Here is a 24,370-nt window from a genome sequence, read left to right on the forward strand (position 1 = left end):
AATTGAAGAAATGGGACTTTGCATCAAAGCAAACAGTCACAGGTTCTTCTTTTTCTCCCATCACTTCTCCTCCACTATTGAACTGCCATCTGTTTTTTCTAACTGTTTAAAAAAAGCCAACAGGAATCTTAAGCCAATCAACATTTTGGTATGTGATTTGGCCCACACTTGGTTATTTTTACACCAAGACACTCTGAGCAAAGATTAGGCCTCCTGCTGTGGAGGCACTGTAACACACAGTTAGTTCTGTCTCTGTGGTAATAATTATGTCTCCAAATTGGAACAGAGCTACAGTAGCTCATGGCACACAGACACAAGCAGTGGCACATCCTTACAGTATCACCTCCCATGTTCTCAGTTATACAAATAAGCTCAGTTGTGTAACAGAATCACTTGTTCTCGTAACAAAACATCCCAAAGTGTATTAATTACACTGGGAACAACTCAGTTGCGTGAACTGCTTAACCACACTGCTAATATAATCAAGAGTGCATTAAGCCAAGCTATTGCTGCTGTGCAAACAATTTACATACATAACCATATTCTTATATTCTACTTGCTTGCCATTTTTCCTACACTTTTTAAAAAAACCTGTGTTTCAATGTCTGCCAAAAGTCTAAATTGAATAGTTTCAGATACAAATAGATAGAGCTAGTATTAATGTGGCCACTATGAACATGAATTAATCTCCACAAAGGCCAAAAAAGAGCAAAGAAATACTTTTAAGCAATAACATTCTTTCTAGTGCTTTTCAGAACTAGAATTATCAGAAGGTATACTCCTAAAACATTACGGGAATCGTTGGCATAAAGAACTGATAAAAATTAAGTTCTCTGCATTTCCATAGGAAAGACAGAGCGTAGGCTGCAGCAATGCCAGCTCCCCACATGCTCTGCTTCCTCCAATGCACCAGATGCAAATTCAAAAGCAGCACACACAACTGAATTTCTGTGCCAGTTTAAACTTTGCCTTACTTTCAAAGACGACAAATTAATGCCAACACTTTACTCATGTGGAACCCACTCATTATGTCTTGCACAGAGACCACCAGTTAATTCAGCATTTAGACATGTTTACGCCTACCCACCCATCATTATGTTGCTACATGTGAACATTCCTGAACTTTATGGAATAATGGATGATTTAACACTGGAATAAATGGAATCAAACCCACTCATGAATAAAAAACATGTCCATGCCTCACAGCTTGCTTGTTTCCTCTCAAATTTCTCTTCCCCTGTTAGGAACATGAACTGCTCCACCCTATCCCCCACACTCTCTTTCTGCTTGAAGTCTCTCACTCCATTACTAGATAGAGTAATAATGGATTTCTCCTCTAGTCCCTCTTCATGCTTTCCACCATCTATTTTGTAACACACACAAAAATAAATGTGGTAGAAGTGTGACATCTATGGTGCTCTAAAAATACGTGATGTCTCAACTGGTTCTCTTGCAATTTTATAGGGGGGAAAAACCTCCGTGAAGTATTTAATTTTACTTGAGTTTGAGGCAGTGTTTTAATCAGTTTCTGAAAAAGATAAATCATGTAATGATATTTTTTGAGCAAAACAATGTATTAAAGCAAAATGAAATCACAGAACATTTAAATGATTCAGAACCTGCTTCTTTCCCATAGTGAAAGAAAAAGACATTTTTGTCTAAAAGTTTTCCCCAAATCTAAGTCTATACAGTCAACACCAGATGAAGGTACAAGCAAGATTTGTGGGGATAAGGCATTCCTAACAGAGTACTGTTACCTCTAAAAGCTGTTTTAATGATGAGGAGAAGAAGAAGCTCAGTCACAGGAAATACAAGCTTAGCGGGGTCCCATTTCCCTCACACAAAGAAACTGCATGGAAAAAAACCCAGAGAAAATCCCAAACATATCCCAAACCAAAGCAAAATAAAATAGAACGACTTACTGTCTTCTTCAACATTTTGACGGCGTAAGGTTTCTGGGTCCCTTTCTGCCTGCATCTGTAGACAATGGATGTAGCCCCACTAAATTTAAAAAAAAAAAAAAAGGAAGAATAGTTGTACATACGCCTCTTTGAATATGTCAATAAACAGAGTTGCCTAGCTGAAACTACATTTTCTATTCCTCCCAGTTTGGGCAAAAATACCTTGTTTTTTTCCTACAGATGCAACCAAAAAAACCAGTGTAAAAACTGTTCTCTGTTGAACCAGTGAAATTCGGTGGTTATTCAGCCAACAGAACTTGCAAGAGCTTTAGATGCCTCTTGGTCACACCTTTTCTGGCTCCTGACACATCCTGGAGGTTTCCACTGGGTAGCAAGGGACGTAATCTGTCCCCAAACCTGTGATGACATACCTTGTCTTTGTTAAGGCAATACCTTTGCAACAGTTAGTTGCATTGGGTCTTTTTACTAACTGTTGATGGCAGTAATGGGCAGTGAGACAGAAAAGAAGAGACAGTTATTGTGCTGCTCCCTGTCCAGTTGCCCAAACAGCCAAATTCGGCACCAGATAGCACAAGCAGTACTTTTGGTTAATTCAGTGGAAACTGGTGGGGCTTGTTCATAGCAAAACTGAACTGGGCTTACATCTTCTGGTTGCCTTCAAGGCGTACTCACTTGAATGTGCTAAATCTGAGCACTCATAACATAAAATTATGGCTCTGCTGGTGGAAGGCACTTCTCTGAGTGGGAGGTTGGGCTAGACAGTCTCCAGAGATGGGCTCAGGGGCTGAGGTTACTTGTGCTCTACTTGTTACCATCAGGGAAGGGACCTGTACTCTATGAATTAGCTAAAGAGGGGAAAAGCCTCTGGCAAAAGCATAATGGTTACAAACAATTCAAATACCTTTATATTCTATGACATTTACTTTTAGATCCTGCTGAGCAACCCAGTGCCAGCACCCATCAAAATGGATGCACTGAAGTGCTATGTGTCTGCACTGGATTTAAGGCATTTTTGGAAGCCTCCTGCCCTCAGATTTGTCACTCACTCTAAGACTCAGCACTTTGGAATAGCTACAGATTTTTAAGCTATAGCGGGGACTCCCGTTATCATACATGACTTCCCGAATAACATACATTGCAGAACTGCACACAGCCACTCTGCAGTGGAAGGATTTCATATATACTGCACACCAAATTGCACTGCAGATCTCTCTGAACCAGAAGAAACCCATCTCAGTATGTCTACAGGAGATAACCACAAGCTGCAATGACACAAGCAGATTTCTTTTAAGCAGTGGAATGCTATAGCCAAGTTTGACTGTATGAATAAAGCCATGATACAAGGTTTATCATTCTGGGTGCACTGCTGTACAAAATCGCTATGCATGCTCTGCACTCCTCCCTCCTCAGCACAGGCACAGGTGCTAGATAATGCTCTGAGTAGGCATGTCCATATTTTTATGGATATATGAGTGAGCACAAGAACTGGCATTCGATTGAGAAGATTTATTTCAGAAAGACCTCTTCATCAGGAAAGGTCACCTCCAGCAAGGGTCAGGCAGCTCAATCATCTGAGGGCTTCTGTGCATCAAACACACATAAAGTAATCTTCACTTCGTCTCAAATGCTAAAATGATTTGTCTGTCATAACAGTGTATTGATAAATGTGTGGGAGTACTGCAAGCCTCAGTGACTCCCAGAATCATTACATGAATTTAATTAGATCTCCTCTCCTTGGCCAAGTCTCAAAAGGCTCTATTTAGCAAGAATAAAGAAATACACCACCTCATTAAGACACCCCTCACATCTTTTAAGTACAACCAAAAATGTTAAAAGATAAAATTTTAAGGACCTGCTGTGATAAAGTTTATATCACCAGTATTTCACTACAGCACTGTAATGGGGAAGTCACTGCATAAACTGCAAATCATTCTTGTACCCTGCTTCACATATTCAGAGTGCAACATAAACATTAAACTCATTTGTCTACATACGCTCTTACTAGGTAGGCAGCAAACCTAGAAATTATTTTATTTGATTGAGGGCACAATTAGATAAGCTGTGCAGCTGATGAACCAAATAAATAGATTACCATTGCTGTGCACATCTCCAGGTGTTCGGTGCTGCTGTGGTGATGGAGGGCAGTCACTGTCTCTAGTGATGCTATTGTCAGTGTCTATTTTACCAGTTTGTAACCTGGCTCTGCAAAGTCTTCCACAGGAATAAAAACCTAGCCACTAGAACACCTCTGATAATTTTACAGAACTGGCTGAGTGATGAGACAGACAGCTACACCAGCAGGGGTTGCACGGCACCACCTTTAACAGTTCATTTGACTGTACCCAAAGCTAGAAGAAAGGCAGCATAATCCTCGAAAGACACATATGACAGCCCGGAGAGACAGGAGTTTAAGGCTTGTCCAGCGAGCAGTTTGCCATCAGCCTCATTAGTCACCGTTCAAAACACACAGAGGTGCTAGCTTAGAAATTATTTCCTGTTGTAAAGATTTTGGACAGCACATCCCTGGAGTCTTAATTTGGGGAAAAAATGATGACAAGGTATCACAAGATTTGGGAATGCTTTCAGAGGGTTCTCTTTTGGTTTATGTGCCTATGTCTGGCTCTGACAGATACGTTCCCACCAGCCAGGAAAGAGATCACCGAGCAAACAGCTAACACTGCCGTCCTCTTCCATGCCAGAAACAAGCACCAGGACTCAGGAATAGGATGGCAACCTGCTTACACCACACCTGGTGCAAAGCTTAGCAGACAACCATTACTAGTACAGACCGGACTCCTTGTCTCTTCGGTGGTAACAGAACCTCTTTGCTTCTTCCCAATAAAAAAAAAAAGGAGAGGGGATGAGCGGGGAAAGCAGCCTATGGGTCTTAATGTAAATGCACGATTTACTTTGCTTATTTTGCATTTTGCTTTGCTTATTTTGGCTTCCTGCTGCAGCTCAGCAAGCCTTCTGCTGAATCAGCACATACAGCTTTCCTGAGCCTCTATGACTTGGAAGGTCACCAATATAATTGGAGTGATTCAAACTTTCATCACCAAAAAGCAGTGGGAAGCTTCATCTGCAAAAATCTCATGCGCAACAGAAAAGCTCAGAGAGCTGCTAATTGTAACCTCTTGCCCTTAATTTTTTCAACATCAAACCTTGACTGCCATCAACCAGGCTCTCAGAACCTCATCTTGAATTTGTACCAACATTTCCCTGATACATTTGGTCAGAAAACACAAATATGCAGAAACCAAAAATTCTTGTGGCAACCTGCCACTTTCTACAGGCATGAAATTTATGACCAGATAGACAGATCATGAGCTTCTCAATGTCCCATCCTCTGCAGGTGGTGTTCCACTCCATCTGAATGATAAATATTACTGGTGCTATAGAGAGAGATCACCTCTACTCAATGGTTAAGGCACTTATTTGATAAGCAGCAGATACCAACGCTAGGGAATATTTAATCCTACAGCATGAACAGTTTCAACAGAAGAAACTGAGATGACCCTAAGCCCAAGCAGCCAATAATCACTTGCAGAAGTACATTGCAGTGTGTGATTGACAAGCAACCCATTCCCAGTTCAGACTAGAAACCAGAAATTAAGTCTCCCATGCTCCAGATGTGTCCAACCACAAGATTACTCACCATATTGTGTTGGCATGTTTAGAATTGAAACTGCCAGCTCCTCCCTCTTTGTAGTTGGTGAATACATACATACATATCTATCTTTGCATATATACATACACTTATATTTATATGAAATATTTTAATATATATATTTGGGTATGTAAGTGTGAACTTATTTACTTCTAAAGAAAATTAGGCTTAAATGAGCATCCAGCTGTTGCTTTTTTGCATCTTTGCCCAGAACAAGCTGCCTGAAGTCAAAACATAAATTATTCAAAGTTGGCTGGAACAATATGAAAAAAAGCACATTCTTGGAATACATAGTTGGCCAAGTTAGTTAGAGAACAGTAAAAATCAGAATTCCTACATTGTTGAAAACGTTGTCATTCTCTTTTACTGACATATGTGTTTCTGTCTGGAAAGCTGCTTAATGATTCTGTTAAAGATTTACTTTTAAAAACCCATGTATAACTGTGAACATGCTAAAGAACAAAAAAACCCCAAACCACTTTATTATGTATGCTGTATGCTTTACTACACAAATATGTTTCTATATCCAGTTTTGACCTTACAAAAAACCTAAAAATAATGTATACATCTTGACTTATCATAATGGATAATAAAAACACTCACTTCCATGTGATGCTGCCTACAACGAGGACAATGCGAACTCATGAGAAACCTCAAGATGTCCTGTGCATGGAATGTATCACAGCTGCTACACACGCAACTCAGTATTAGCACAGAACTAGTTTGCCTGCAGTACAAACAAATACTTCAGCGACATGATAAACTCACTCAGCCACTAGTCCAAAGATTGCATGAAAAAGTTAAAGTATTAAAAGTACAACTTAATATGTGAAATTAGACTAAAATTCAGTGACTGATCTCTGCATGTGTGTTGTTTTCCACACAAATTTGAAAAATGTTTTAAAAATATTTTAAAAGTATGTGTAAAACTTTTTGGCCCCCCCAATACAGACTTTGTTGAGTATTCTGGATAATTTTTCTTATTATTATCCTCAGGTGTTATTCCTGTAATTCCTGCTGGGACTGCAGCAGCGTACTTCTCACTAGCTTCCAGTGGGGCTCCTCCCTCAAGTATTGCAGGAAATTTAGGGAAAAAGACCTCTATCCTACAAGGAGTCTAAACACTTCATTACACTTGGCATTACTGCCTTTTAAAACAGTGGGCATTCAGCTAGGTGTTAAATTAGGTGCATTCTATAATATCCATCTTAACATTAGATTATTTCCCCCACCTCAAATACTACTTCTTAAACTTCTGTTTAGCTGGTGGGTAAACATTGTGGACCAGAAACAGACCACCAACACTGCCTATCTTAAAGCATTTTGATGAATTTGGCTCCCCTGCCTTTTGTTGAATGGGACAATACAGCTGACCCAGATATACTAGAAGAGCAAGAATCATTATTTCAGACCTTAATTTGAAAACATGGAAGCAAAATTCGAACTACATTGAATTTTAGAGGTTACTGCTTTACTGTGTGCACATTGCTCTCCTTGGTGTAACTCAACTTTCAGAAAGTTGGTTCCTGAACAAAGCTTCAAGTAAGACTGCTGAAATGCAGGTATGTGGTGAAGATCAGAGCACTTCATACAGCACTGTAGAAGAAAAAATGTATAGAAAATACATTCACTCTTTCTTCTTTTTCCTTTAGCCCCTTTAAAAAATTGGGTTAGACCGCATGTAAGAACAACTGTATTTCTAAAACAGCAGGGGAGTTCTTAACAGGAAAACCAATTTCTTTCCTACCAAGTCTGAAAAAAACTTGCAGCTGAAAGTTGGCTGAAAATGAACTTGTAGTAGTGTCAGGTTGATTTTTCGACACAAAGCTTTTGCAGTCCAATAGATCCAGAAACTGATTTTGAATATTTTATTTAGAACAGAGTTTCCTTTGAGATTGCTCTTCTCTTTTCAGGGACAGGAGAGTACTACCCTACTCACGTTTAGGCAACTCAATGAAATAGGGAGAGTAAAGAAAAGGAGGTAGAAGAGTGGACTGAGTGAACTCCTACTGCTTCCAGCAGGATACAGATTTTTGTCCATGGTACTGAACTTTGGAAACACTGGGGCAAATTTTCAAAACCAGGTGCTTAGACTACCTGTGCAAGGCACAGACCCAAATCCTTGGACTGGCAGTCTCAGGCATATTCTCACGGCCACAGACACTGTGCATGCGCTTTCCATCTATGTGACATGCCACGCAGTTACCGTCCCCCCCCAAGCACCACACAAAGCCTGACGACTGAAACAGTTTAGTGAACATAGCTTCCCTGGAAATACACATGCTTTATTTTAAGCACCATTTAAACCATTATCTCATAAGCAGCACTCCCCCCCCCCCCTTAAAGAGATACTAATATAAAATAAACATTGTTTATTTAATCTTAATGAAGAGTGCATGCGAGAAGAAAGAGCACTGAGCAGTAAAAACTTTTAAAAACCTTCAAAAATGTGTTGCAAGACCTTCCTTCCTGGGCCATTGCAGAATTGCCTGCCTGTTTTTCTCCAGTGACACGGTCCTTCATCAGGAAGTGTTCTTCTAAACAGTCTGTACTTTGAGTAGGTGTCAACATCATTGATTACTGCTCTTAATGACAATCTCCATGTGCAGAAGGGAAACCGGCCTTTGCACTAAATGACATGCAGCAGTATGAACAGCTTCACACATCCCATAATAACTCTTGGTTTTCCTAGTGGAGTGAAGGGAAGTAGAAGGGGGGTTACAAAGTTTGACTACTAGCAACTTGCTCTGTATAGAAAAAAGAAACCTTTTTAAATCAGAAAGGGAAAATTTCATGGCTATTCGTGTCTGCATATCTAAAGCAAGTTTTGAACAAAATTCTTTACCAGCTAATTTAGGCCAAGTCATTCCTGGGATTCTGCAAGCTCTTGTGCCCATGCTTATCCTGAATAGCCCTCATTTTGGTAAGCTACGCAGCTTTCTCCTTGGAGGTTCGTGTTGTGCCGAATTATGAATTCCTATGCAACGGCTTCTCTGAAATAAGTTGCTTTTGCCAAGAAGTTTATGTGCAGTGCCAACGCAGGATCTCTTACTACAAGACAACAAACAAAACTGAAATATACCACAGATTTAAAAGTTCTTTGGTTTTTTCTAGCTACTTTGTATATTTTCTTCTTTAAACCAGGTGAGACAGCCATTTCTAATCATAAGAGGTAAGACTGAAAGCCAGGCAATGCAAAAGAGTTTGTAGGAGTGTATTATATTTTGCTAATGCTCCCTAAATGAACACTTTTTATAATGTTTTCTGAATTCTGATCATACTTACATATATTCTCCATTACAAATACTATATTTTTGAAGTAAAAAGATAAACTGAAATAACTGATTTTTCATAATAGGGAGCACATTTAATCTGTCATTTCTACTATTTTTGTAACAGTCAGAAAAACTAATTTGCCATCATCATAACAATAACCTGAAGACTTACACTTGGTTGTAATTTTATTGCAATAAAAAAGCTACAGTAGAAAGAGGAAGCTGCAGGAGGAATCACACTGATACTATACATAAAACAGAAAAACAGATTTCCTGAGAAAATGAAGATAGCATTAAGGCAATATACTCCGCTGCAGGCTGTGTCAGTGGGGCATTATTTCAGTCAGAGTGGTAAGTTTTGCAGTCCTGACAAGTCTGATGACCAAATGCAAACTGCAAGCATGGGGGACTTATCAAGTCAGGTCTGAACTTCCACAACTATAAAGCCCGACCTTTCTAGCTGGGCAGACTTTGGTTCTGGTGGCTGGGAAAGACCTAAGTAGGTCTAGCCCTTTCCTAAATGTTGGATTTCCTCCACATGCACACAAGAACAGTGCTGCATCAGTCCTAAGCTATCCCTGCCAAGAGAAGGCAGCTGCCCTGGAGCACTCCTTATCACCCACCTTGGTACCACCTCCCACCCTCCTCAAGGGACAAAGTGGGCAGGAGACTGGGGTCACCACACCTTCCTTCTCAGGGTTACAAGACTGCCATGCACGACTGTAGTGGGTTGACCTTGGCTGGCTTCCAGATGCCCACCAAGCTGCTCTATTACTTCTCCATCAACAGGACAAGGGGGAAGAAAAATATGATAGAAAAGCTCGTGGGTCAAGGTAAGGACAGGGAGATCTCTTACCAATTCCTGTCATGGGCAAAACAAACTCAACTTGGGGAAATTAATTTTAATTATTGCCAGTTAATAACAGAGTAGGATGGTGAGAAATAAGAACAAAACTGAAAACACCTTCCCCCACTGCTCCCATCTTCCCAGACTTCATTCGCAACTTGTCTAACTCCTCCCCCCAAGTGGCGCAGGAGGACGGAGAATGGGGGTTGCAGTCAGTTCATTACACTTTGTCTCTGCTGCTCCTTCCTCCTCACACTCTTCCCCTGCTCCAGCGTGGGGACACAGGCCTTCATGAACTGCTCCAGCATGGTTCCTTTCCACAGGGTACAGTCGTTCAGGAATGGACTGCTCCAGTGTGAGCTCCTCTCCACAGGGCCATAGCTCCTGCTAGGACACCTGCTCCAGTGCGGACCCTCCACTGGGTCACATCTTCCTTCAGGGCATGTCCACCTGCTCCGGCGTGGGGTCCTCCACAGGCTGCAGGTGGATATCTGCTCCACCGTGGACCTCCATGGGCTGCAGGGGGACAGCCTGCCTCACCATGGTCTTCCCCACGGGCTGCAGGGGAATCTCTGCTCTGACACCTGAAGCACCACCTCCCCCTTCTTCACTGACCTGGGGGTCTGCAGAGGGGTTTCTCTCACAATGTTCTCACTTCTCTCTCACACTGCTGCTGTGCAGGTTTTTTTACCCTTTCTGAAATATGTTATCACAGAGGTACCACCACCATCACTGATGGGCTCAGCTTTGGCCAGTGGTGGGTCCACCTTGGAGCCAGCTGCAACCATGTGTCTGACATGGAAGGAGCTGCTGGTGTCTTCTCACTGAAGCCACCCCTGCAGCCCCCTGCTAACCAAAACCTTGCCATGTAAACCCAGTACAACAACCCTGCAGGAATCTCACCAGAACAAACAAAAAGCACTCACTGAATCACACACAGACTCAAGCCATGCCAGTGTTGCCTGCGTCTCTCTTACCGCTTTCTAAGCTCTTACAAATTGTTTCAATATTTTTCCAGGTATTGATGTGAGCCCTACTGAATTACAATGTATGGACTCAATCACCCTCCACCCTTTTTTCACTCACCTGTATTTTGCTTTTTTCTAGACTTTTGGGACCTCACCTGCCTGTAGTCACTTCTCAAGGATAACAGCTGAAGATGCAGGTTTTGCTCCCAAGAGTTTGCTTCTTCAGTGTTCTGGGGTGAACATCATCAACTCACCACTGACATCTGCGCTCTGACTTACCTAAATATTCTCACTTCCGCTCTAACTGGGCCTTTAATATTCTGTTAACCTTTTACAAAGACCCCAGATGTCTCTACACAATGTTTTATTTGCTTGTCTTCCCTATTAAGTAAAGCCCTTAACTTTTTCTTCTTTTTCCTCTTCCCCCCAGCACATTTCTCAAGTCTTTTTCTTGGTAAATTTAATCAATGATGCACCTTCAGCTTTCTCCCTTCCCAGAGCTACTGCTGTGTCCTCTGTTCCGTGTTGTTTCTTCTTTTTGTGAAAGTCCATTTTTTACCCTCCTATCATCTGACAGCTCCCAATGCAGATATTTATACATACAGGAACTTCAACAGGATGTCCAGAATGTCATGGAAACCATTCCCGTGGAAGGTGATCACAGACCATCCTAGTAACTAATGACACACATATGCAAGCAAGTACATGTACAGTCAATTACATTTTCAAGAAAGTGTCACCACTACTCAATGCTTGAGATGAGGGAGCTCTTTTCTGTAGTTATGAGAGTGAAATTACTGTTTTCCAGGAGAAGATTCCAGATGTTCTAGTCCATGAACATCTTTTATTTTTTCTTGAAGCTCCCTATACCAGCCACTGACCAAGCCACTGTTTAATCGGCTGTATTAGAGAAAGACTGCAGTTTTCAACGACTGCAATTTCAGTTTTTAAAGGACTGAGGCTTTTTAGCTGTCAGAGCTGCTCTGTAATCCAGACTAATGATTCTAATCTAATCTATGTCAGTCTGTACTCCTGTATGTAAAGAATTCAGCACAATGGTGTATTACAGATTTAAAAATAAATTAATTCTTCCATGTTCTCCCCATCGTACTGAAACTTCAAGCACAGCATAGTCCAATGACACATCTTAAGATGGGCATTTCCAACCTTTATTAGAATATAAAACAGAATCACAGTTAAGCAGTATTTGCAACATAGTCTGTATAGGATTTACAGATTCATGATTTATTTCTTAAACATATTAAAAAAAAAGTTCCCCATGTACTTTCAGAGAAAGGCTTGGAATAAAAAGTGTGGTCAGTTATGCCCGTGCACTGGTTCATGTGGATATAAGCACTAATTGGGTTACAGTCGTAAAATTAGCTATCAATATAAGCAAATACCTGGTGCCCACCCTGTACACCAAATGTCCTCTGCAGGCATAGGTTTCAGCATCCGCATCAGCCACAGCCTGACGCCACCAGACCTGTGAAAAGAGCTGTGATGCGCAAGCAGGGAGGAAGGCTTTGACACAGACCTCCACAGATCTTCATGAAGCTGTTGTCAGACAAGCAGGTCCTTCCAGAGGGCTGACCAGCCATGCTGCACAACACTCAGTCCCACAGACAGACGATCAAGAATTGCATTCATATGCAGAGCATCTTCCTCTGAATAAGAACCAAGCTGTGAAAGGCATCACTACTCCTGCCACCCCCTCCCACGCTTTGTTTTCTTGATGTTTAAAGAGAAAATACCCTTAATGAGATCTTATGTGCTGCCAACTACTGAAGTCAAACTCTGCAAATTTAGTCAGCTTTACATATGTCGAAATGCTGCTTCTGGGCTGGGACTTTGTGAGTCTGATTTACCAAAACTCATCCAAAATTGAACAACAATTCTTTTCTGAAGATTCAACAGAGTATGTACAGTACTCATGGTTCTCAATAGACCATCCATACTGATTGCTTAATTATTTATTTACAATATTTTCATATGCAGTGCAAATATCTAGTTAATAATGTTTTTATCTTGCAAAAGATATATCACAAAGTTTTAGCATATGTCAATTCTATAAAGAACTTCAGTAAGGTCAGGGTCTCTAAAGTTTTGGCTTCAAAAAGGAAGGCAAGGTATAATATAATTTTAAATTATCTGATACATCCTGGAAAAAAAAAAGGTATAATTTTTTGAGATTCACTACAATGCTGAGAAGTTTATCCAGGTTTTCATTCATAGATTCTTTCCTTATGCCTCCATCTGTAATCTTTGAAAATACAATTTTTTTTCCCCCACTGACTTAATAATAAACCTGTTGGCAATGGCAAATTTGGGAATTCAGTCAGGACACTAATATTTTTAATGAAACAACACTAATGCTTTTTAAACACTGAATACACTGACAAACTTGAAAAACTGTTGCAAGCACAGAGATCACAGATATTTGTGGAGGACTATGTCCTATCTTGACAATAAAGCAAAGTGGTTACGGCTGACAAAATATTCATGAGCGTGGCTAAACGCAGCCCTCGCCCTTTAGTGCGAGCAGTTTATACTATATTTTCTATAAATGCCCAAGGATGCAAAAAGTATTGTGCACAATGCAGACCACAGTCTCAAAGACACTGGAGGCTTTGTCCCACTCCTCCTGCAGTCTTCTGCTTCTTCCATTTACCTGCTGGAGCTATCAGCAGTTCTGTAACTTACTACCATGATCCGTATTGCTCCTACCTAAGCACCTCCATATTTTGGGAAGACTGTGCTCCATTTATGTCAGCAACTCTCCCAAACCTGTTTAGGGTCAGTTAGTAAATTAGGTAGCCAGAATGTAAACTAAAATGCCTCATAGTAAAAATGTTACAGCTTTAGGTTACTCGTAAATGTCTATCCTTTCCCTGCTTATATAAAAAATGTGGTTCAGACTGGTGGAAACCAGAGTATATCTACAAACTAATTCAGGTACTTAAAAATGTTTAGCCATACCAAGAGAAAGTGATGAACACAACCTCAATATGACTTGAGGGAGGTGGAGGGACTACACACACAGCCATGTGGCTATGATTTTATCATGGGACGCTGGAACATGCACAATATATATGCTCTGGTGTTAATGAGGGTTTAAACCCACTGTACCCATCTTTCTTCCCCTAGTAAACCCATACTGGAAGAAGACAACTGATTCAGAGCTAGCTTGGGTAACACCATACCACAATGAAACCAGTAACACTGACAAAAAAACTAGGTTTTTCTGTTTTCCTGGGGAAAGATATTATGCAATTAAAAGGAGCAAACAGAACCATCAGAAGGACCACTAAGATGTTTTTCTAGTAATTACAGGAAAACAGAAGTTTTCAATACAAGCACTACTCTTGAACACCTTTTTCCCAGTAAAAGAGAAGTTTAGCACTCTTCAGAGTTGACAGCCAGCCTCAAATGCATTCTGCTGCTGCTTGGGAAGGTTAGAAACCCTCTGTGTCTCCTTTCAAAGGCAGCAGAAAGTTGAAGTAGGATATAAAGAATGAAAACTGGCTGAGTTCTACAATAGCCTTTCAACTGTGGACATCTGATGCAGGTCTGAAAAAATAGTTTAGGTCAGAAGTGGGACATGGTGATATGCAGTTGTACATGTAGACAATGGCTGCACAATGTGGAAAAATATGTCAGTTAGATAAAGAATAAAACACACCCAAAGCAGCCTAATGTTAAACAACCAGAACTGGCATTCCACGGTATAGAAAAACTAAGTAACACCTGTCCAGCTGTATCTATTAATTTTTCAGATACATAAGCAATAAATTCACTCCAGAGCAGGAGTTACTGAGAAATGTTTCTATCTGTTATATACTCACATTCTTACATGAAACTAGTTACAGGCTATTGCAATTCACTTAGGAGTTTCAGGTCATATATTTCAAATTAACTGCTTCATTTATCTATATTCTTATTTCTGAATAGGACTCCTCAAAGCCATTGTCTCAGTCCCCTTAGGAAAAAAGCCTGGTAACTGAACAACATGCTGCTATCCTACATTTACTCCACCATCTCTGGATTTCCCTCTGTGGCTGTATTTAGCCAATTAGAGCACTTTTGAAGGCCCTTGTCTTTTGTAAGCCTTTCTGTAGCAGCATAAATGCAAAATTTATCTACAGGGCAAATTTGCCTTCAGCAGCAGAGTAGGATTAGGACCTAATCACATGGTGTTGTAGTGTAAAAGTTGTGAAGATGAGTAATTAGAGTATTAAATTCATGCCTTTGTTGCTCCAAAAGTAAAAAGCAAGATACCTTCCTTTAGTGGCATCACTCTTCTAACATGAGACTACTAAGGCCTTAAAAAAAAAAAAAAACAGAAGAGGGAAATGAAAAAGAAATGAGACATGTAGTTCAGATACCTCTTAGCTTTTATCAAAGGTCAAAAAAACCTCCTCATCATAGACCTCACAAATAGCTCCAGCAAGACCTAAGCTTACTGTGGGGGTTGTTTTGCAGTGTCAGGCTGTGATAATAGAAAATTAAGTAGATTTCCTGAATTATTGCCCTAAGGCAAAAACTCTCCTTCTTGTTAAAATACAATTTTTGGGCCAGTCTGTGTCAGGGACATGATTATCTGAATAACTGACTTCCAAGTGCTGTATTATTCTTTCCTTTGAGTTCTTCAGGAAAGTCAAGTTAGACCGACTTCTTAAGAAGTGGCATATTGGCCTTTTTGAAAGGTAAACCCAAGGTATTTAAATATACATGCACTGCACCTCCAGTGAAAATCACTAATTTCTGACATAGTCCATCTGCTAATCTTTCAGCAGGGTGGGCCTAGCTACAGGCAGAGAAATCAAATGCTGCTGCTGCTGCAGAGATGCTGAGATAGCCTGGCCATATGGTGAAACTCTATAGAGAGAAAGGGAAAGAAATCCTAAAAAGGTCACCCTGACTCAGAAGACCCACATTTCTCTGGCTGATTCATTTGGGTCATGAAACAGCTCTTAGTTTTGGTCACTGGATTGCTCTCAAGGGGTAAGCGTGCAGGGCAAATATTATAAAGTTACACTCAGCAAATAGTTCAGTATATTGCAATTCCAAACAACATTCTTGTTATTTATTGCAAACCCTCCCTCTGTTCTCAAAATAAAGGAAAGAAACAGGACAGATGGAATTAGCATATTTCCAGTGCATTTATGAGCAGGAAAACTGACATACATTTACAAATATCCCTTTTGCCAGCCACATGAGAGAAGATGAACTGTATTATTTGTACAGAGGCAGACATTATCGCTTTGTTGAACTGGTCTGAGACCATATTGCCCCTGCTTGGGAACCCACTAATGACTCGCTGAGCTTCCACTCAATGGTTCACTGTCCATGAATTCAAATGAATCCACTTCACAGAGGTACAGTCAAGAGCAGTGCACAAAACAGTGAACTCCGAACACTGCAAGGAGCCGAACCTGTTCTTCACTGCAGCATGGAAATTAAAATACCTCACCAACACACGAGGACTGGAGGCAGCACTTTAAAATCTAGTGCATGACTTTTAGCCAGAGATTCTTTCATCCTACATTTAAGAGAAAGCAATGCATGTTACATTGCATCACCAGACTACAACGGGAACAAAAATGCTAGTGTGGGCCACAGGAGGGTGAGAGAACAGGAGAGTACTACTTATGGAAGTAGAAATAGGTGCAATATTCCCAGTCAAAGTGCAATTTTTTTTTACTTATTTCATTTGGACTTTCAAATACTGAATTATTCACCCCAAAAGGTAATCTAAAGAAAACTTTCCTTCACTTTGTTTAGTGATAGTGTTTTGCTATTGTCATAATTTCTAGAAATCTGCTTGGCTTCCTGGACATTGGTGTTTATTGCAGCCTACTGTCTCCTAGTAAACATACATGAATTTCTGATGGGGAATGTCCCTTTTCATAGCAGATAACATCTTACAGTCTCACAACCCCTCATGGATAATTCCTCAACCTCTGGTAATTTCCTTATGCCACAGTATTAAAGTATTGTAAAAGAATATATGTTATGCATAAAAGAGTTTGCTCTGAATGCAGTTTATAATCAGTTAAATTATTTCTCTTGCAGGTAAAACAGAATTATCAGCCATATCATATCACCACCTTTCACTTGTATTTGCCCAGTATTTGAAATTCAAAGGAGAAACAGATTGCCAAACCTAGGCTACCCTCAGGACCAGGCAGCAAATCATGCTACCAGAGGCCATGGCACAGCCACGCTGATGTGTCCTTTGATGAACAGAGGATCTCTGAGGCTTAAACACCCACCCACGCTCAGGCATGATGCTGTTCCGTGTGAAAAGCACACCATGCCCACACTGGCTCTTGAGATTACTTGTTCAGAGTTGACTCAACCTAGCAAGTAAGTTTTTTACTATTAAGAAAACTGGGCAAACAGAAGACAGCTTTAAAGAAAACTTAGGAGGCATTCAGACAATACTCAGGCAGTATCAAGCTACCAAATGTTTTAATAAGCCATGGATGGCACGAGGGAAAAATGCATGGCATGCTCATTACTATTTACAAGGTAACAGAGATAGCTATTGCGCCTAGCTTCAGGAAAAATGAAAATCTAAACAGAGGAAATCCCAACCATTCAAATCTGAAAACAGATGTATTTGCTGCTTGTTCAAAGGTACCATCACAGAGATAAATGATCAGAGTAAGCAACCTTTGATAACACTGCTAACGCTATTCAGGACCTTAATGAGATCCAAGCTTGTACTTCAGATTATGATTTCGCCACACATATGACGTATTTTATATGCAGTTACTGGTAACAATAATTACAGAAGTTACGCGACATTAGTACACTATGGCTTAATACATGTTTTACTTGAATGTATGCATTCATTGCAGTCATACTACAATAACATAGGCAGCAAAAGTAATTCCCAGTTATGGGGAAATTCTAGACCCACTTGTTGATTTCTGTGAAATAGCATAGATTGTGAAAGAGGACAGAAAAGACTTCATCATTCTAATTTTATTTTTTAAGGAAACTGTCGTTGGAAAAGACTCTGATTTCCAATGTCTCAACAAATGTGCTTAGCTTCCTGCTGAAACTAACAACTATTGCTAACCTACTAATCAACATAACTTTGTAAATATTAAGAAAAAATAAACCCAAATCAGCAAACTTCCCATTTAGTATGTCACACAACTAACCACCCCAGTTCCACCTTCACTCCCCTCCTCTCATCAAGGGCCTATGCAATTTTGTAAGAGCATTACATTTTGTTCTTAAAGGAGGAACACAGCATTCATATATTTTCTACAGTTATCAGAAAGGTCTAGTGCCAGTGTCATTAAAAAATCAAGAGTTAGCTTGTTTTCTCCCAGTTTGCTCTATTAATCTCCCTGACTAGAATTTAGAGATGTGGAATTATTCCCCTAAGTTTCAAATCTGCTCCTATCAACTGTAATGGTAGAAAGTCAGAGCTTCATAGTTTGTCCATCAGCGTGAATTTAGTTTGCAAAGAGTCAAGGGTAATTACCCATAAACAAAGATTTATGGGTAATTAGTTTGGGTGCATAGTTTATAGCAGTGTAGTTTGCCCAATAATGAAAAACACTGGCTGTGATAAATGAAAGCCACTTGCCTCTACTAAAGTAAAAGAAAGAAAATTACTAAAAAAAGAAGTCTGGCTTTGTAATATCATTACTCCATGATCAGAAAGATGCATCCATTAGTCTGAGACAGGAGAGCTGCCCTATGGGACTGCATTTGTAGAGGAGGGTTAGCTTACGTCAGAAGCACACTCTGCCAACTCCCAGTGCAGAGAAGAGGAGAGGAGATTGTGCAGTGTACCAGTGGGCTGGCCTGGGTGGGGAAGGCCTGGGACCATGGCAGGCAGCCTACTGCTGAAGGAAGGACTGGAACTGCAATGCTGCCCCTGCCACCAGCGATGACGAGGGGCAACGTTCCCATCCTGCAGCTACCGCTGTATTAACAATCTCCGAAGGGGACCTTCTTGGTCTTGCTGAAAGTTCACTGTCACATGGACCATTTGTAAGCACAATCACCTCAGTTACAGGAACTGCAGAAATACAGCTAATTACAACACGGTTGTCTATAGCAGGCTCACATTCTTTTGGCTGGAGTAATTTTTTTTTTTTTTGCTTTGGGTTGCTTTTGAAGTTTTGTTTTAGAGGTTTGTTGGGCTTTTTTTTCAATTTATCCTCAAAAACTTAATTTTATAAGGGCTATTACAAATGAATACAAAGTTATTTTTGTACTCCACAGTACTGGAAATGGGCAGTACACAGCAGTAATTTGAAATTATTTCCACTTATTCAAATACTCCTGCAATGCTACACAGCACTATAATGAAAATTGCTTTTCTGGTTTTCTGGTTCCATTTTAGAAATTTATGCATGAGACAAGGAAAAAAAAAAAAAAAAAAAAAGGACTCCATAGTTATTTCAAGTAATGTGCATATAATAAAGTGAACACCATATTCCATACAGTAATTGTAAGACAAGTAATATTATTTTAGCCAGGACGGTAAAATGGAGAGCTTTGCAGGAAGAGGTAATTTCTTATTAAATATACTGTTGTTGAAAAAATCAGACAAACTTTTAGTTCTTTCTTCAACTACTACATCAGTTAACATGATCTGAGGTATGATGAAAATGCCTAAGGTTTCCATGTAAAGACCTTTTCACTGAACACTGGAAAAAGTTTAGTATACAGCAACACTTTCAAAATTGGCTGTCCTACTGATTTTTCAAAGCCTTTACTCTCTAGCACGTCTTGGTCTTAGAACAAACCGACTCTTCACCTTCTCATTGAGTTAAAGGGATTGAACAGGTTATACAATCGGGAAGAATTTGGCCAAGGCACATAAGATGTCAGCCATCAGCACAATGTATTCTGACAGACCAGTTAAAACCTTCACAAGCGTCAACGGAATAGCCTCAAAGTTAGCTGGGCTCTTTTCAGATAAATTTTCTTCCAGCCTAACCTGGAGGAGGATTCTCAAGTGCACCCAGTGAATTAGTTCTCTTCAGAGAGGAAAAAAAGAGTGAAAAGCAAACAATGTCAGTTAAAGGGAATTCAGAAAGATGTGCTATTGCAAAGTAAGACTGGGAGCTGAAACTTTAAGTATTAAACTCCTCTGGCTAATTTTAACTCCCCACAATATTTACATCAGTTCTTGTTACCACACAGGACTTTGAGTAATTCTTCCTTATTAACAGACTCATCAGATGCCTCATTAGCACAGTCTTGCTCTACCTCGGTTTTATCTCCCCATTTGCGTAACAGTCTGCGATGCTAAGAGAAATGCTGAATCTGAATACCTTTTTTGAACCATCAAACTACTTGTCTGACTCAATACAATTTTCTTCTTTCCATCTGAGTCTGTACAAAACCAGTGAGCAAAACTCATCTGATCAAATGTTGGTATTTACTTCCCAGATAATCAACTAAATTCCTTGTGCAGTTAACAGAGAGAAATGGGCAATTCTGGAACATGATTCATTGCATTCTAAGGACATTTGGAACAGGTCGGGTGAAATATGCCCTGAAAGTGATTTATTTAAACTCTGATCACCAAGGAAGCTTTATATAGGCAACTATAATAGTAACTGTCTGTGATATAGGAGAAATTACTTCCACCCTTCCTAAGTATTGCAGCCCATATATCAATGACTTGGTGAGTGAAGATCACAGCAGTCTCTTCTGAAGACTCTCAACAGCAGCAGAAACGTCACCATTATGCCTTTCCCTCATGAACCAGAGGCTTTCCACGTCTCTATCAGGGAACAGTGTTTGATACTCTCTTGACATAGCCAATACCAAAAAAATCATGGACCTCTCTATCCTCTGCCTCCCCATGACCTGTCCCAACCAGCACAGACCAATGTGTGTGATGAAACCATGCTGAGAAAGCAGCTACTTTGTGTGGTGGGGCATGCACCAGGGAAGCTCCCCATAGGACACCACCACTCAAAGCAGAAGAAGGAAGAACACAGGGAGGTCAGACCTTTGAAAAAAAAGAGAAGCCATCCCAGATGGGGAAATGGAGAAGGACATGTATATGTGTATCTACATTTATCTATATATCTGGAGATAAGATAGGCAGAGGCAGTGTGACGCTGAGGGAAGCCGAGAAGGGAAGTATGCTGAAGAGAGAAGACAGGCAAACGAAGACAAGGTGGTGAGAGGAGCAGGCGGTTGGGAGTGTGCAGAGTGGGCCAGGAGACATGCCAAGTGAAGAGTTGGATAGTAAGAATGGAAGCGAGAAAAAGGACTTTGGAATAGAAGGAGCAGCAAATAGTATGTAGATAGGCTTACGGGTTTAGAGTTTGGGGAAACAGAACATGCAATGACAAAAAAGTACTGCAGAGAACAAGAGCCACAGAGAAAATGGCAAGCAAAGTTTGAAGGCAACAACTGTATTGCTTTTCAAGCTTACAAAATGAAGAATAGTACAGGAAAGAATAAAGTGAATTGAAAATAGCTAATAGTTAAGTCTTTCTTTCTTCTTTCTTTTTTTTTTCCAGCTTAGCTTAATCATTAATATCTTAGAGAAGATGCAAAACTTGAAAAACAGAACTAACTGTGAAGCCAATTTTTTAAAGCTCAATGCAGCATCAAAAGTGGTAAGTGTGAAAAAACAATGCTATAGGCTTGTTACACCCAAAGCTATTTCAAATGTTACACATTCAGCAACCGAGGGAAAAAAAATCCACACAAAATACTTCATGTGTGGCACCTGCATCAAGCTAAAGTATCAAACTTCACGCTTGCATGGGAGCATAACTCATGACACCTTCACTAAAATATGGTCTAAACAGGACTGTGCCAGTTGTACACAGCTCTGTTGTGCAACCTAGCAGTCCGTGGTCAGACAGATACTACTGTGGCTAACATAAAGTGAACAAATTTCTTTAAATCAGACATGCCTGAACAAACCCGAAAAATCACCAACCTTAAAGAACATCTGCCTGCTCTTCATATACAAGCAAACAAATAAACATATTCTGTAAGCTGAAAAAAATCCAACTTTTAAAGAAGAATGCAAAAAGTAACAATATCAATCTACCTTTAACAGGCTGCCTATAATCTTTCCCCTCAAGCCCATCCTCTTTTATACAACCATTGTGCTCCCATACATAAATGTAAGTATAAAATAAACCATTTTAACTTGATCTTCTACTACTAAGAGTAGATTTAGTAAGCAAACTTTGCCCTCTTGCACTGTCTTTACCTACCTACTGTCATTCTGTAATTATCAGCTTTTTATGCCATCCATATCATTTAGTTTCAAGCACACTTGCAGCATTATCACTTAACATTTAAATAACAAGGGAACTGCTTTTACTATTGCTTTTGTTGTTATTGATCAACTACAGCTTTTCTGCCATGGTAATGAACGAATAAATCTTACCATAGCTATCAGTTACTCATGGCATGATGAGAGGACAGGAGGATCTAATGGTCCTAGACAAATCCTGGCTGCGCACAACAGGGATTATACAGGGAATGGCTGGAATAAAGCTATGTAGTCTTCAAATCTTGTTACTTTAAAGAAAAAAAACCAACTGAGTTCATTTTTACAATAGAAGACTCACTATTGATCGCCATGAATTTTGAAAAATGGCACTGACATTACAAAACAACTGGATAAAGCATGACAACTCTCAGTTTTTATGGAGTGCATATACAAAGCACTGGGTGGTTTAATTAAATTACACTAGTTTAGCAATAAGATGTCCATTCATCACTGAATTGGGTAGGCACTTTTGGAAGTACTTTCACGCTTTCCTAGCAGGCCAACTGTGGGTGTCATGACTGAAACACAGTAAGCAACAAGTCTAGTGAGGGTTCTGCCATTTGTAACAGTAAAATGTACACTGCACATGCTAACAAGGTTTATTGAATGGTGCTAGGAACAGCTTGTCCAGAACTCAGTGACAGGTAAAGGACACTGTACCTTTTTCTACCACTGGATTTGAAAAGAGATACCTGTACCAGCTTGCTTACCCCTTTTACTCTGTGGGTTATAAAAAATTGTAACATTCTAGTAAATGTACGGGGTTTTTTTAAAGTCTGCTGGTTCAAGAAGCTCATTACACAAGGGAACAGTGGCTACAGCAAGAGTATCATAGCTGATTTCTAAATACCCAGCATCTGCACCAAATGGGTAAAGTGATGTACCACTGACATGAAAAAAACGTACTTTTTAGAAGAAAGGAAAGAAAAAAAAACCAAAAGGAAAGAAATTCCAGAAAATCAATGTGGTAAATACTTCAAAAAACCCCTAAGTAAATGGGAAGTGATTTTGAAATAGTAGATCTGAAATACCTATACAATCATACACCACATCACCAGTACTATCTGAATAGACAACTGCAAAGTGACAAAAGACCAGTATTTTCTCTTTCTAGTTGCTTTATTAATGCAGCATGATGACAAGTATGATGTTTATAGCAAAATTATCTGTTTGTATTGTTTTCCCCTACCCTTGTGTTTTCAAAACCAAAGATATTATAACCTTGCTCAAAAGCACGACGAATCCACTATCTCCAGTTATTTCATTAATGGATGACCTGAGGGGAATATACTGAGTGTCCAGCACTTGTACTGAGAGAGAGAGAGAGAGAGAGAGAGAGAGAGAGAGAACATATGTTTAGCTTTAAGCACAAAATTGCAAAACCACACTTTGATCTTCCATATTATTTTGCCGTAACTCCTTACTGCTAGTATGTCTTCTAAGATACCTGTGATTACAGCTAACTGGGAACACTTTAACTGCTAAAATTTACTGGACAAATCAAGCTGTATCAGCAAGCCATTTGAATAGATTCCTGACAGTCTTTGTTCATTGTAGGTTAACACAACATACTAGTAAGCTGATAAAGAGCACAAATACCCAATTTCAAAAGCAGGACAGAAAATTATTGTTTGTTAAACATCAAGAACTAAACCTAGATAAACCTAATCTGGTTTTAGAAGAACAGATTTGCATGTATAAAATTAGTCTGTTAAGATACTAACAGAAATTGCAACCTGTTGCACAGAAACCTTCAAAATTGCTCCACCTCTTCCTCAACCATGTATTACAATTTACAATAGATCAAAAATAGGCATTCATATACAGCGTAATTCATGGAGTATGTTCTTGTTACACCTCCTAAGTTCCATGTAACCAGTTTCTGGGAAAAGGAGATGACCTGTGGGTTTTTTCTGAAAAACAATCTATCTTACTTCCTTAGCTCTAGTTATCCCAGAAGTGCTGCAAGACAAAGCTTTCTACTTGAGCAACATACCCTTTTCTCCAAGCTAGATAAGGAGAAAAATACCAGAATTCTTTAAAATGCTTTCAGTGCACACATCACTTTATCAGGTACGTATGAATCAAGTAATAAATACTACCACTAGTATTTGGGGTTTTATATGGGGTTTTATACTCTGCTTGTGGGTAAGTCTTTGTTGCCTGAATAGACACAGGATTATTTTGCCAGCCACTTAATTCTTTTCTGTAAGTGAATTCACAGACTTGAGTCAACTCCTCAGTTCTCTCCACGTACTACTTACAAGGAAAAAAGCATTGTATTTTTACCAACCTTCTATTTTCCAAACCACTTTCTCTTAGGAACAAATACTCTTTTAAGAAGTTTTTGTTATTAAACTGATGTGTGAAAAAGGCTACAGAAAAGATTTTCATAGAGTGC

General features: G+C 39.7%; 1 protein-coding gene across 1 annotated transcript in view; it reads right to left on the reverse strand.

Moving 5' to 3' along the window:
* CAMK4 (calcium/calmodulin dependent protein kinase IV) overlaps nt 1–24,370 on the reverse strand; it is a 174,410-nt gene that overhangs the window by 94,817 nt on the left and 55,223 nt on the right. The window contains exon 2 of the mRNA XM_052777728.1: nt 1,923–2,001. Within this exon, the coding sequence (XP_052633688.1) occupies nt 1,923–2,001 (79 nt within the window). The remainder of the gene's footprint in view (nt 1–1,922; nt 2,002–24,370) is intronic.

The sequence above is a fragment of the Harpia harpyja genome, chromosome Z (assembly GCF_026419915.1).
Source record: "Harpia harpyja isolate bHarHar1 chromosome Z, bHarHar1 primary haplotype, whole genome shotgun sequence".
NCBI lineage: Eukaryota > Metazoa > Chordata > Aves > Accipitriformes > Accipitridae > Harpia > Harpia harpyja.